This window comes from Calidris pugnax, unplaced genomic scaffold (genome assembly GCF_001431845.1).
Source record: "Calidris pugnax isolate Ruff unplaced genomic scaffold, ASM143184v1 scaffold603, whole genome shotgun sequence".
In the NCBI taxonomy this organism is placed as follows: Eukaryota; Metazoa; Chordata; class Aves; order Charadriiformes; family Scolopacidae; genus Calidris; species Calidris pugnax.
The window spans coordinates 4505-18005 of record NW_015091317.1 but is presented as its reverse complement, the minus strand read 5'-3'; the positions used below and the strand labels follow the sequence as shown (position 1 = coordinate 18005).

The window sequence follows — 13501 nt, the reverse complement described above, 5'->3', positions numbered from 1 at the left end:
AACGGCAGAGGGATGAAATTCAGGGATTTAATCACCCCCCCCCCCCCAGTGACGAGGACCGGCGACTGCTCTCCCGTTTGGGTGTTTTTTTATTTTTTTTTGGGGGGGGGGTGGGGATGCGATTTGACCTATTTCTCTTCCTTAGTTTCTACCACTTGGCACAGTAACGATGACGACGTGTACCGGGCCCCCCCCATCGACCGCTCCATCCTCCCCACCGCCCCCCGGGCCGCTCGGGAGCCCAACATCGACAGAAGCCGCCTCCCCAAATCCCCCCCGTACACCGCCTTCCTGGGCAACCTGCCCTACGACGTGACCGAGGAGTCCATCAAGGACTTCTTCAGAGGACTCAACGTGAGTGGACTCAACCCCTCGGAACCCCAGGGAGGGAGGAAACGTGGGCTTTTCATTTGAAATACCCTGATTTTTTTTGGTTGGGGGGGTGCCCTCGTCCCCCTTCGCGCTCCCTCTCTTGGTTCCCAGCCCTCAGATGCTGGATTTGGGGTGAATTCCTCTGTTTTCCTTGCAATGTTGAGGAGCAGGAAACCTTTTGAAGCAGATGCCTGGGGGTTTTCACCCTGAACCAGGCGAAAAGGGGAGGTTGAGATGGATTTTGGGGGTGATTTGGGCTGGATTTTGGGAGGATTTGGCCTGGATTTTGGGAGGATTTGGCCTGGATTTTGGGAGGATTTGGCCTGGATTTTGGGAGGATTTGGCCTGGATTTTGGGAGGATTTGGCCTGGATTTTGGGAGGATTTGGCCTGGATTTTGGGAGGATTTGGCCTGGATTTTGGGAGGATTTGGCCTGGATTTTGGGAGGATTTGGCCTGGATTTTGGGAGGATTTGGCCTGGATTTTGGGAGGATTTGGCCTGGATTTTGGGAGGATTTGGCCTGGATTTTGGGAGGATTTGGCCTGGATTTTGGGAGGATTTGGCCTGGATTTTGGGAGGATTTGGCCTGGATTTTGGGAGGATTTGGCCTGGATTTTGGGAGGATTTGGCCTGGATTTTGGGAGGATTTGGCCTGGATTTTGGGAGGATTTGGCCTGGATTTTGGGAGGATTTGGCCTGGATTTTGGGAGGATTTGGCCTGGATTTTGGGAGGATTTGGCCTGGATTTTGGGAGGATTTGGCCTGGATTTTGGGAGGATTTGGCCTGGATTTTGGGAGGATTTGGCCTGGATTTTGGGAGGATTTGGCCTGGATTTTGGGAGGATTTGGCCTGGATTTTGGGAGGATTTGGCCTGGATTTTGGGAGGATTTGGCCTGGATTTTGGGAGGATTTGGCCTGGATTTTGGGAGGATTTGGCCTGGATTTTGGGAGGATTTGGCCTGGATTTTGGGAGGATTTGGCCTGGATTTTGGGAGGATTTGGCCTGGATTTTGGGAGGATTTGGCCTGGATTTTGGGAGGATTTGGCCTGGATTTTGGGAGGATTTGGCCTGGATTTTGGGAGGATTTGGCCTGGATTTTGGGAGGATTTGGCCTGGATTTTGGGAGGATTTGGCCTGGATTTTGGGAGGATTTGGCCTGGATTTTGGGAGGATTTGGCCTGGATTTTGGGAGGATTTGGCCTGGATTTTGGGAGGATTTGGCCTGGATTTTGGGAGGATTTGGCCTGGATTTTGGGAGGATTTGGCCTGGATTTTGGGAGGATTTGGCCTGGATTTTGGGAGGATTTGGCCTGGATTTTGGGAGGATTTGGCCTGGATTTTGGGAGGATTTGGCCTGGATTTTGGGAGGATTTGGCCTGGATTTTGGGAGGATTTGGCCTGGATTTTGGGAGGATTTGGCCTGGATTTTGGGAGGATTTGGCCTGGATTTTGGGAGGATTTGGCCTGGATTTTGGGAGGATTTGGCCTGGATTTTGGGAGGATTTGGCCTGGATTTTGGGAGGATTTGGCCTGGATTTTGGGAGGATTTGGCCTGGATTTTGGGAGGATTTGGCCTGGATTTTGGGAGGATTTGGCCTGGATTTTGGGAGGATTTGGCCTGGATTTTGGGAGGATTTGGCCTGGATTTTGGGAGGATTTGGCCTGGATTTTGGGAGGATTTGGCCTGGATTTTGGGAGGATTTGGCCTGGATTTTGGGAGGATTTGGCCTGGATTTTGGGAGGATTTGGCCTGGATTTTGGGAGGATTTGGCCTGGATTTTGGGAGGATTTGGCCTGGATTTTGGGAGGATTTGGCCTGGATTTTGGGAGGATTTGGCCTGGATTTTGGGAGGATTTGGCCTGGATTTTGGGAGGATTTGGCCTGGATTTTGGGAGGATTTGGCCTGGATTTTGGGAGGATTTGGCCTGGATTTTGGGAGGATTTGGCCTGGATTTTGGGAGGATTTGGCCTGGATTTTGGGAGGATTTGGCCTGGATTTTGGGAGGATTTGGCCTGGATTTTGGGAGGATTTGGCCTGGATTTTGGGAGGATTTGGCCTGGATTTTGGGAGGATTTGGCCTGGATTTTGGGAGGATTTGGCCTGGATTTTGGGAGGATTTGGCCTGGATTTTGGGAGGATTTGGCCTGGATTTTGGGAGGATTTGGCCTGGATTTTGGGAGGATTTGGCCTGGATTTTGGGAGGATTTGGCCTGGATTTTGGGAGGATTTGGCCTGGATTTTGGGAGGATTTGGCCTGGATTTTGGGAGGATTTGGCCTGGATTTTGGGAGGATTTGGCCTGGATTTTGGGAGGATTTGGCCTGGATTTTGGGAGGATTTGGCCTGGATTTTGGGAGGATTTGGCCTGGATTTTGGGAGGATTTGGCCTGGATTTTGGGAGGATTTGGCCTGGATTTTGGGAGGATTTGGCCTGGATTTTGGGAGGATTTGGCCTGGATTTTGGGAGGATTTGGCCTGGATTTTGGGAGGATTTGGCCTGGATTTTGGGAGGATTTGGCCTGGATTTTGGGAGGATTTGGCCTGGATTTTGGGAGGATTTGGCCTGGATTTTGGGAGGATTTGGCCTGGATTTTGGGAGGATTTGGCCTGGATTTTGGGAGGATTTGGCCTGGATTTTGGGAGGATTTGGCCTGGATTTTGGGAGGATTTGGCCTGGATTTTGGGAGGATTTGGCCTGGATTTTGGGAGGATTTGGCCTGGATTTTGGGAGGATTTGGCCTGGATTTTGGGAGGATTTGGCCTGGATTTTGGGAGGATTTGGCCTGGATTTTGGGGGGATTTGGGCTGCAGAGCTGATGCCAAATGGCCACCCAGCTGCTCCTTCCCTCTTGGCCACAAGGACACATTACTAGCCCATGGGCAACCTGGTGTCCACCAGAATTCCCAGTTCCTTCTCTTCAGAGCTGGTTTCCAGCAGGTCTCTCCTTCCTTCCTGGCCACAAAGGCACATTACTAGCCCATGGGCAACCTGGTGTCCACCAGAATTCCCAGTTCCTTCTCTTCAGAGCTGGTTTCCAGCAGGTCTCTCCTTCCTTCCTGGCCACAAAGGCACATTACTAGCCCATGGGCAACCTGGTGTCCACCAGAATTCCCAGTTCCTTCTCTTCAGAGCTGGTTTCCAGCAGGTCTCTCCTTCCTTCCTGGCCACAAAGGCACATTACTAGCCCATGGGCAACCTGGTGTCCACCAGAATTCCCAGTTCCTTCTCTTCAGAGCTGGTTTCCAGCAGGTCTCTCCTTCCTTCCTGGCCACAAAGGCACATTACTAGCCCATGGGCAACCTGGTGTCCACCAGAATTCCCAGTTCCTTCTCTTCAGAGCTGGTTTCCAGCAGGTCTCTCCTTCCTTCCTGGCCACAAAGGCACATTACTAGCCCATGGGCAACCTGGTGTCCACCAGAATTCCCAGTTCCTTCTCTTCAGAGCTGGTTTCCAGCAGGTCTCTCCTTCCTTCCTGGCCACAAAGGCACATTACTAGCCCATGGGCAACCTGGTGTCCACCAGAATTCCCAGTTCCTTCTCTTCAGAGCTGGTTTCCAGCAGGTCTCTCCTTCCTTCCTGGCCACAAAGGCACATTACTAGCCCATGGGCAACCTGGTGTCCACCAGAATTCCCAGTTCCTTCTCTTCAGAGCTGGTTTCCAGCAGGTCTCTCCTTCCTTCCTGGCCACAAAGGCACATTACTAGCCCATGGGCAACCTGGTGTCCACCAGAATTCCCAGTTCCTTCTCTTCAGAGCTGGTTTCCAGCAGGTCTCTCCTTCCTTCCTGGCCACAAAGGCACATTACTAGCCCATGGGCAACCTGGTGTCCACCAGAATTCCCAGTTCCTTCTCTTCAGAGCTGGTTTCCAGCAGGTCTCTCCTTCCTTCCTGGCCACAAAGGCACATTACTAGCCCATGGGCAACCTGGTGTCCACCAGAATTCCCAGTTCCTTCTCTTCAGAGCTGGTTTCCAGCAGGTCTCTCCTTCCTTCCTGGCCACAAAGGCACATTACTAGCCCATGGGCAACCTGGTGTCCACCAGAATTCCCAGTTCCTTCTCTTCAGAGCTGGTTTCCAGCAGGTCTCTCCTTCCTTCCTGGCCACAAAGGCACATTACTAGCCCATGGGCAACCTGGTGTCCACCAGAATTCCCAGTTCCTTCTCTTCAGAGCTGGTTTCCAGCAGGTCTCTCCTTCCTTCCTGGCCACAAAGGCACATTACTAGCCCATGGGCAACCTGGTGTCCACCAGAATTCCCAGTTCCTTCTCTTCAGAGCTGGTTTCCAGCAGGTCTCTCCTTCCTTCCTGGCCACAAAGGCACATTACTAGCCCATGGGCAACCTGGTGTCCACCAGAATTCCCAGTTCCTTCTCTTCAGAGCTGGTTTCCAGCAGGTCTCTCCTTTGTTGACAAGGACACATTACTAGCCCATGGGCAACCTGGTATCCATCAGGACTCCCAGTTCCTTCTCCACACAGCTGGTTTCCAGCAGGTCTGCTCTTTCCTTGTTGGCCACAAGGGCACACTGGTGGCCCGTGAGCAACCTGGTGTCCACCAGGACTCCCAGTTCCTTCACAGAGCTGGTTTCCAGCAGGTCACCCCCAACCCGTACCGGTTTGGGGGGTGATTCCTCCCCAGGGACAGGACCCTGCGCTTCCCCTCGTTGAATTTCATCCAGGTTCCTTCCCCACCCAACTCTCCGGCCTGGCCAGGTCCCTCTGGGTGGTGGCCCCGACCTTCTGGTGTGGCACCCAGCTTTGTGGCACCAGCTGCAGGGACACTCTGCTTACCTTCATTTTTTCCTTTATTTTTTCCTTGTTTTTTTTAACTTCTGGTCCCTGCTGAGGCAGCATCTGCTCCTCCTGGGGGAGTAAGGGCCTGGGTGAGGCTCCTCCCGAGGAAGAGGAGGAGGAAGCCACGAGGCTGTTGGCGCTCCCCAGGCCTGGGAGCAGGGATTGACCCAGGAGAAGCTGCTTTTGGGAGCCCAGATCCATCCAGGAGGGGCTGGAGAAGGTGTTGGTGCAGAGAGAAGGTGGGACAGGGCCTGGGAGTGATGCTGAGGACCCTCAGCGTGACCTGGAGGGGGGCACAGATAACCCAGCGAGCTGTCCCTGCACCAGGACTCGTGTCGGGCACGAGGAATCTGGGATGAAGGGATCCAAAACTGGTTTTCCACTGGGGTTTTTTTGGGTGGGATGCGAAGGGTTGACCCCAGAGTGTTGGGTGGGGAGGAACCCGATGAAACTCAACAAGGGGATGTGCAGGGTCCTGTCCCTGGGGAAGAATCACCCTCCAAACCCCCAGCAGGTTGGGGGTGACCTGCTGGAAACCAGCTCTGAGAGGGAACTGGGAGTCCTGGTGGACACCAAGTTGCTCACGGGCCACCAGTGTGCCCTTGTGGCCAACAAGGAAAGAGCAGACCTGCTGGAAACCAGCTGTGTGGAGAAGGAACTGGGAGTCCTGATGGACACCAGCTTGCCCATGGGCTAGTAATGTGTCCTTGTGGCCAAGAGGGAAGGAGAGACCTGCTGGAAACCAGCTCTGAGAGGGAACTGGGAGTCCTGGTGGACACTGGGATGGCCATGAGCCAGCATCGTGGTGGCCAAAAAGGCCCAACAGCATCCTGGGGGGCATCAACCTCCTCCTCTGGGTGGGACCTGCTCTGGCAGGGGGGGTTGGACTAGATGATCTCCAGAGGGCCCTTCCAACCCCATGGGATTCTGGGATTCTGTGATCAAGAAGAGCGTGGAGAACCTCAAGGGAGGTCATCCTGCCCCTCTGCTCTGCCCTGGGGAGGCCCCAGTTGGAGCACTGGGACCAGTTCTGGGCTCCCCAGTTCCAGAAAGACAGGGAACTGCTGGAGAGGGGACAGCAGAGGGCTATGAGGATGATGAGGGGCTGGAACATCTCTCTTGGGAGGAAGGGCTGAGGGACTTGGGGCTTTTGGGGCTGGAGAAGAGAAGGCTGAGGGGGGATCTCATCAAGGGTGGGGTCAGGAGGATGGGGCCAGTCTGTTTCCAGTGGTGCCCAGTGACAGGACAAGAGGAAATGGGCACAAAGTTGAGTATAAGAAGTTCCATCTCAACATGAGGAGGAACTTCTTGACTTTGAGGGTGGCAGAGCCCTGGAAGAGGCTGCCCAGAGAGGTGGGGGGGTCTCCTTCTCTGGAGACATTGTTTGGCAGCATCTGGCCCGCAAAACGATGCTTTTTTTTTTTTTTTTTTTTTTTTTTTCCCCCCTTTTTTTTCCCCCCCCCCCCCCCCCAGATAAGTGCTGTGCGTTTGCCGCGGGAGCCCACCAACCCGGAGAGGTTGAAAGGTTTCGGATACGCCGAGTTCGAAGACATCGACTCCTTGTTCCAGGCTCTGAGCCTCAACGAAGAGGTGAGTCCCCCCAACCCCTCACGTGGAGCAGGACTTTTAGGGGGGGGCTGCAAACCCCAAAAAATGTGCGTGTCCCCCCCCTCCTCCTCAACTCACATCAGGCTCGTTCCTCCGCATCCCGGGTGCTAGAGACGCGTTAAAATGCAGCTTCTTGTAGAGAGTTGGCTTTCCCTGCTGGAGAAAGACTTAAATTGGGGGGAAAAAAGGACTTTTTAGGGCTCCAGGAGGAGCCCTGTGTGGTCCAAGCTGCTGAGGAATGGCCTGAGGTGGGTTCTTCTTGTCCCCCCCCCGTGCCCATCTCCAGGCCTCGGGGCTGACGTCTCCCTCTTATTTCTTTCAGTCTTTAGGGAACAGAAGGATACGAGTGGATGTTGCTGATCAAGCTCAGGATAAAGGTGAGTGTCCCCTCACCTGGACCCTCTGGGTGGCCACCTGGGGGTGGAGGAGGTGGCCACCAGTGGGTGGAGGAGGTGGCCACGTGGGTGGAGGAGGTGGCCACCCAAGGAGGAGGACAACCGGCCCTTGTCCCCACCCTGATGGTGGCTGGAGGCCCCTGATGGTTGGGCCGTCTTCTCCTCCCTGCTCTTATCTCTGGAGGGTGCTGTGTGGGTTCCTCCCACTCCCCCCTATCACACTAATTAACATTAGCATCCCTCTCGTGCTAATTAACCCCGCCAAGGGCTTTTTTGGCAGCGTGGGTGGTTACTGCTGATAGAGACGGGCGCCTTCCGCAGGGGATTGGCTGCTTCTCTCCAACTCTGGGAGCTGAAATATTCGAAATATCCAAAATATCTGAAATATCCCTTTTTTTTTCCCCCCCTTTTTCTGGCAGATCGGGACGATCGTTGCTTTGGCAGAGACCGGGATCGGTTCCGGGACTCGGAGAGGTTTGAGAGCGACTGGAGGGCCCGTCCCGCCGCCACCGACAGCTTCGATGACTACCCCCCCCGCCGGGGCGACGACAGCTTCGGAGACAGTGAGTTGCCTTTAAAAAAAAAAACAAACAAAAAAAAAATAGGGCTTTTTTTGTCCCCAAAAAGGAGTCGGGAAGTGTTGCTTCCCTCCGCTCCTCCCCCTGGCAAACGGATTTCCCCGGGGACTCGGTGGTTCCTTCCCCGGAGCCAAACCTTGCCCCGGCTTTCCAGGGGGATGTGGGGTTTTTTTTTCCTCCTTTTCCTTTTTCCCCTGAAAAAAATATCTGTGTTATCCCCCGTGGTGGAGTCACCGCCCTGGAGCTCAACCCCCCGTCCCCCAACTGGGGTGACCAGTACCAGGATTTTCCTGCTTCCTGAAGGGATTTGTGGCCCTTGGAGAAGAACCGGAGGTGGAAAATCCCTGCCGGGGGGGTTTTGGGGTAAAACCATCTCCTGGGTCCCTCTGTGCTGCCACCTCCTGGCCACACTCTGCCCCACGCAGCCCAGGACTCCATTGGCCTCTTGGCCACAAGGGCCCATTGCTGGCTCCTGGAGAGTTTCCCATCCACCAGGAGCCCCAGATCCATCTCCTCAGAACTTCTTCCCAGAAGATCCCCCCCAAACCTCTAGTGGTGCCTGGGATTCTTCCTCCCCAGGTGCAGGACCCTACACATTTGCCCTTGGTGAACCTCATGAGGTTCTTCTCTGCCCAGCTCTCCAGCCTGTCCAGGTCACCCTGGATGGTGGCCAAGCCCTCTGGGGTGTCGCCCAGTCCTCCCAGTTTGGTACCATCAGCCAACTTGCTGAGGATACACTCTGTCCCCTCATCCAGGTCACTGATGAATGTGTTGAACAGGACTGGGCCAAGCATTGGTCCCTGGGGGCCACCACCGCTCACAGGCCTCCAACTTGACCCCACTCCATCAATTAGAGCCCTCTGAGTCCTGTCACACAACCAGGACTCAACCCACCTCACTGGATTGAGCGATTCACCTCTTTTTTTTCCTTTCCCCCCCCCTCCCCCCCCCTCCAGGGTATCGCGACCGTTACGACGACCGATATCGTGACGGTCCCCGCAGGGACATGGACCGCGGCTTCGGGGGCAGGGATCGCTACGATGACCGCAGCAGGGACTACGACCGAGGTGGGGTATTCCCAGAGGGAGGAGGGGGGGGAATCAGACAGTTCCCAGTTCCTCCCAGTGCCACCCAGTTCCCCTCCAGTAACTGGGAGAAGGGGTGCAGAAGACCAGCTGTCCCTCTCCAGGCAGCTTCAACCCCATGGCCAACTCTCATCATCGCCCAACCTGGGTTTTTAAGCCCGTTGTGGCTTTGTTGGCCAACAGAATGGCCACCTCCGCGCCCCGCCGTACCGGGAGGGACTGGGACTCACTGGGAAGGTCTTCTCCTTCCCTCCTGTAGGTTACGATTCCAGGATAGGCAGCGGCAGGAGGGCTTTTGGCAGCGGCTACCGCCGGGATGACGACTACCGAGGCTACGAGGACCGCTACGACCGGCGGGACGACCGCATGGACCGGTGGAACGGCCGGGATGATTTCCGCCGCGATGACCGAGGTGACGCCCTCGCTCCTCTGGGCCCCTCTTTCTTCTCTCCGCTACCGTGGAGCAAATCTTGGCCCCTTCCGGGTGGCTGAAGGGCTTTGCTCCCGGGAAGGCCCGGTTTCCCCTGTTTTCCCACATTTTAGTTGGTTCCTGGGAGTGTGGTGGTCCCAAACTTGCTCTTTTTGGGTCTGAGAGGACCAAAAAAGGCTCTTTGGGGCCTGAGAGGACCGTCTTTTGGCACCTGGTAGGACCAAAAAAGGCTCTTTGGGGCCTGAGAGGACCAAAAAAGGCTCTTTGGGGCCTGGGAGGACCATATTTTGGGGCCTGGAAGGACCAGAAAAGGCTCTTTGGGGCCTGAGAGGACCATCTTTTGGCACCTGGTAGGACCAAAAAAGGTTCTTTAGGGCCTGGTAGGACCAAAAAAGGCTCTTTGGGGCCTGAGAGGACCATGTTTTGGCACCTGGTAGGACCAAAAAAGGTTCTTTAGGGCCTGAGAAGACCAAAAAAGGCTCTTTGGGGACCCGGGAGGACCATTTTTAGAGGCCTGGAAGGACCAAAAAGGGCTCTTTGGAGGCCTGAGAGGACCAAAAAAGGTTCTATGGGCCTGGAAGGACCAGAAAAGGTTCTTTATGGGCCTGAAAGGCCCAAAAAAGGCTCTTGAGGCCCAGAGAGGACCAAAAAAGGCTCTTTGGGGACCCGGGAGGAGCATTTTTAGGGGCCTGGAAGGACCAAAAAGGGCTCTTACGGGGCCTGAAAGGACCAAAAAAGTCTCTTTTGGGTCTGAAAGGACCAAAAAAGGGTATTTAGGGCCTGAGAGGACCAAAAAAGGCTCTTTATGGGCCTGGTAGAACCAAAAAAGGCTCTTTATGGGCCTGGGAGGACCAAAAAAGGCTCTTTGGGGCCTGGGAGGACCATCTTTTGGCACCTGGTAGGACCAAAAAAGGTTCTTTAGGGCCTGAGAGGACCAAAAAAGGCTCTTTATGGGCCTGGGAGGACCAAAAAAGGCTCTTTAGGCCCTGAGAGGACCAAAAAAGGCTCTTTGGGAGCCGGGAGAACCATTTTTAGGGGCCTGGAAGGACCAAAAAGGGCTCTTTGGAGGCCTGAGAGGACCAAAAAAGGCTCTTTGGGGCCTGAGAGGACCATCTTTTGGGGCCTGGAAGGACCAGAAAAGGCTCTTTAGGGCCTCAGAAGACCAAAAAAGGCTCTTTGGGGCCTGAGAGACCATCTTTTGGCACCTGGTAGGACCAAAAAAGGCTCTTTAAGCCCTGAGAGGACCAAAAGAGGCTCTTTGGGGCCTGGGAGGACCAAAAAAGGGTCTTTGGGGCCTGAAAGGACCATCTTTTGGCAGCTGGTAGGACCAAAAAAGGTTCTTTAGGGCCTGAGAGGACCAAAAAAGGCTCTTTGGGGCCTGAGAAGACCATATTTTGGGGCCTAGAAGGACCAGAAAAGGCTCTTTACGGGCCTGGGAGGACCAAAAAAGGCTCTTTGGGGCATGAAAGGACCAAAAAAGGCTCTCTGGGGACCCGGGAGGACCATCTTCTGGGGTCTGGTAGGACCAAAAAAGGCTCTTTATGGGCCTGGTAGGACCAAAAAAGGCTCTTTGGGCCTGAGAGGACCATCTTTTGGGGTCTGGTAGGACCTAAAAAGGCTCTTTATGGGCCTGGTAGGACCAAAAAAGGCTCTTTGGGCCTGAGAGGACCATCTTTTGGGGTCTGGTAGGACCTAAAAAGGCTCTTTATGGGCCTGGTAGGACCAAAAAAGGCTCTTTGGGCCTGAGAGGACCATCTTTTGGGGTCTGGTAGGACCTAAAAAGGCTCTTTATGGGCCTGGTAGGACCAAAAAAGGCTCTTTGGGCCTGAGAGGACCATCTTTTGGGGTCTGGTAGGACCTAAAAAGGCTCTTTATGGGCCTGGTAGGACCAAAAAAGGCTCTTTGGGCCTGAGAGGACCATCTTTTGGGGTCTGGTAGGACCTAAAAAGGCTCTTTATGGGCCTGGTAGGACCAAAAAAGGCTCTTTGGGGACCCGGGAGGACCATTTTTAGGGGCCTGGAAGGACCAAAAAGGGCTCTTTGGAGGCCTGAAAGGACCAAAAAAGGTTCTTTGGGCCTGAGAGGACCATCTTTTGGCACCTGGTAGGACCAAAAAAGGTTCTTTAGGGCCTGAGAGGACCAAAAAAGGCTCTTTGGGGACCCAGGAGGACCATTTTTAAGGGCCTGGAAGGACGAAAAAGGGCTCTTTAGGCCCTGAAAGGACCAAAAAAGGCTCTTTGGGCCTGAGAGGACCATCTTTTGGCACCTGGTAGGACCAAAAAAGGCTCTTTAGGCCCTGAAAGGACCAAAAAAAGCTCTTTATGGGCCTGGTAGAACCAAAAAAGGCTCTTTAGGCCCTGAGAGGACCAAAAAAGGCTCTTTGGGGCCTGAGAGGACCATGTTTTGGCACCTGGTAGGACCAAAAAAGGTTCTTTAGGGCCTGGTAGGACCAAAAAAGGCTCTTTATGGGCCTGGGAGGACCATATTTTGGGGCCTGGAAGGACCAGAAGAGGCTCTTTGGGGCCTGAGAGGACCATCTTTTGGCACCTGGTAGGACCAAAAAAGGTTCTTTAGGCCCTGAGAGGACCAAAAAAGGCTGTCTGGGGACCCGGGAGGACCATTTTTAAGGGCCTGGAAGGACCAGAAAAGGCTCTTTATGGGCCTGGTAGAACCAAAAAAGGCTCTTTAGGCCCTGAGAGGACCAAAAAAGGCTCTTTGGGGCCTGAGAGGACCATCTTTTGGCACCTGGTAGGACCAAAAAAGTCTCTTTAGGGCCTGAGAGGACCAAAAAAGGCTCTTTATGGGCCTGAGAGGACCAAAAAAGGCTCTTTGAGGCCTGAGAGGACCATCTTTTGGGGCCTGGGAGGACCAGAAAAGGCTCTTTATGGGCCTGGGAAGACCAAAAAAGTCTCTTTTGGGCCTGAAAGGACCAAAAAAAGCTCTTTATGGGCCTGGTAGAACCAAAAAAGGCTCTTTATGGGCCTGGGAGGACCAAAAAAGGCTCTTTGGGGCCTGAGAGGACCATCTTTTGGCACCTGGTAGGACCAAAGAAAGCTCTTTGGGGGCCTGTGAAGACCCAAAAAAGGCTCTTTGTGGGCAGAAACCCAGGAAACGTGAGGAGGACTTGGATGGTCATTGTCCCTTGTACCCGAAGGGTGATGGACCCCCCGTGGCCCATGATGGGACCAACGTGAGGAGGACTTGGATGGTCATTGTCCCTTGTACCCGAAGGGTGATGGACCCCCCGTGGCCCGTGATGGGACCTTCACCAAGATCCCAAGAGGGTGCTGGGGCAAGAAAAACCCCTCATTTTTCTGTCACCAGCGAGAAGCTCTCCTTGGCTGTTAAACTGGAGGAGAAATTGCTTTTGCCCCCCCCCCACTAATTTGGGGGAGTTTTGAGGATCCGGAGCGGTTGAGGGTGGGATTTCTGGTCACTGGTGACATCGTGGCTCCTTCCCAGGTCCCACCCAGAGGCCGAAGCTGAACCTGAAGCCCCGGAGCGCCCCCAAAGAGGAGGAGACCTCGGTGGCCCCCGCGGCCCAGTCCAGCCGAGCTGCCTCCATCTTCGGGGAGGCCAAACCGGTGGACACGGCGGCCAGGGAGAGGGAGGTGGAAGAGAGGCTACAGAAGGAGCAGGAGAAGCTTCAACGCCAGCTGGAGGACGACAAGAGGATAGACAGACGTCCCCGAGAGAGGTGGGACACCACAGGAGGACGGGGAGAGGGCTTCCTCCTGCCCCCACGGTGGGATCTTGGGCTTCAGACCAGACCTGGGGGGTGTCACAGAATTGGAGAATCAGAGCCCTGAGAGGACCAAAAAAGGCTCTTTGGGAGCCGGGAGAACCATTTTTAGGGGCCTGGAAGGACCAAAAAGGGCTCTTTGGAGGCCTGAGAGGACCAAAAAAGGCTCTTTGGGGCCTGAGAGGACCATCTTTTGGGGCCTGGAAGGACCAGAAAAGGCTCTTTAGGGCCTCAGAAGACCAAAAAAGGCTCTTTGGGGCCTGAGAGACCATCTTTTGGCACCTGGTAGGACCAAAAAAGGCTCTTTAAGCCCTGAGAGGACCAAAAGAGGCTCTTTGGGGCCTGGGAGGACCAAAAAAGGGTCTTTGGGGCCTGAAAGGACCATCTTTTGGCAGCTGGTAGGACCAAAAAAGGTTCTTTAGGGCCTGAGAGGACCAAAAAAGGCTCTTTATGGGCCTGGGAGGACCAAAAAAGGGTCTTTGGGGCCTGAAAGGA

The 13501-nt window shown here is 54.5% G+C and overlaps 1 protein-coding gene across 1 annotated transcript in view; it reads left to right on the top strand.

Moving 5' to 3' along the window:
- The window catches only part of EIF4B (eukaryotic translation initiation factor 4B), a 16091-nt gene extending 3018 nt beyond the window's left edge, over positions 1-13073 (top strand). The window contains exons 2-8 of the mRNA XM_014960938.1: positions 146-354; positions 6643-6759; positions 7100-7154; positions 7592-7735; positions 8707-8817; positions 9095-9247; positions 12727-13073. Of these exons, the coding sequence (XP_014816424.1) occupies positions 146-354; positions 6643-6759; positions 7100-7154; positions 7592-7735; positions 8707-8817; positions 9095-9247; positions 12727-13073 (1136 nt within the window). The remainder of the gene's footprint in view (positions 1-145; positions 355-6642; positions 6760-7099; positions 7155-7591; positions 7736-8706; positions 8818-9094; positions 9248-12726) is intronic.
- Positions 13074-13501: the final 428 nt, after the last annotated feature.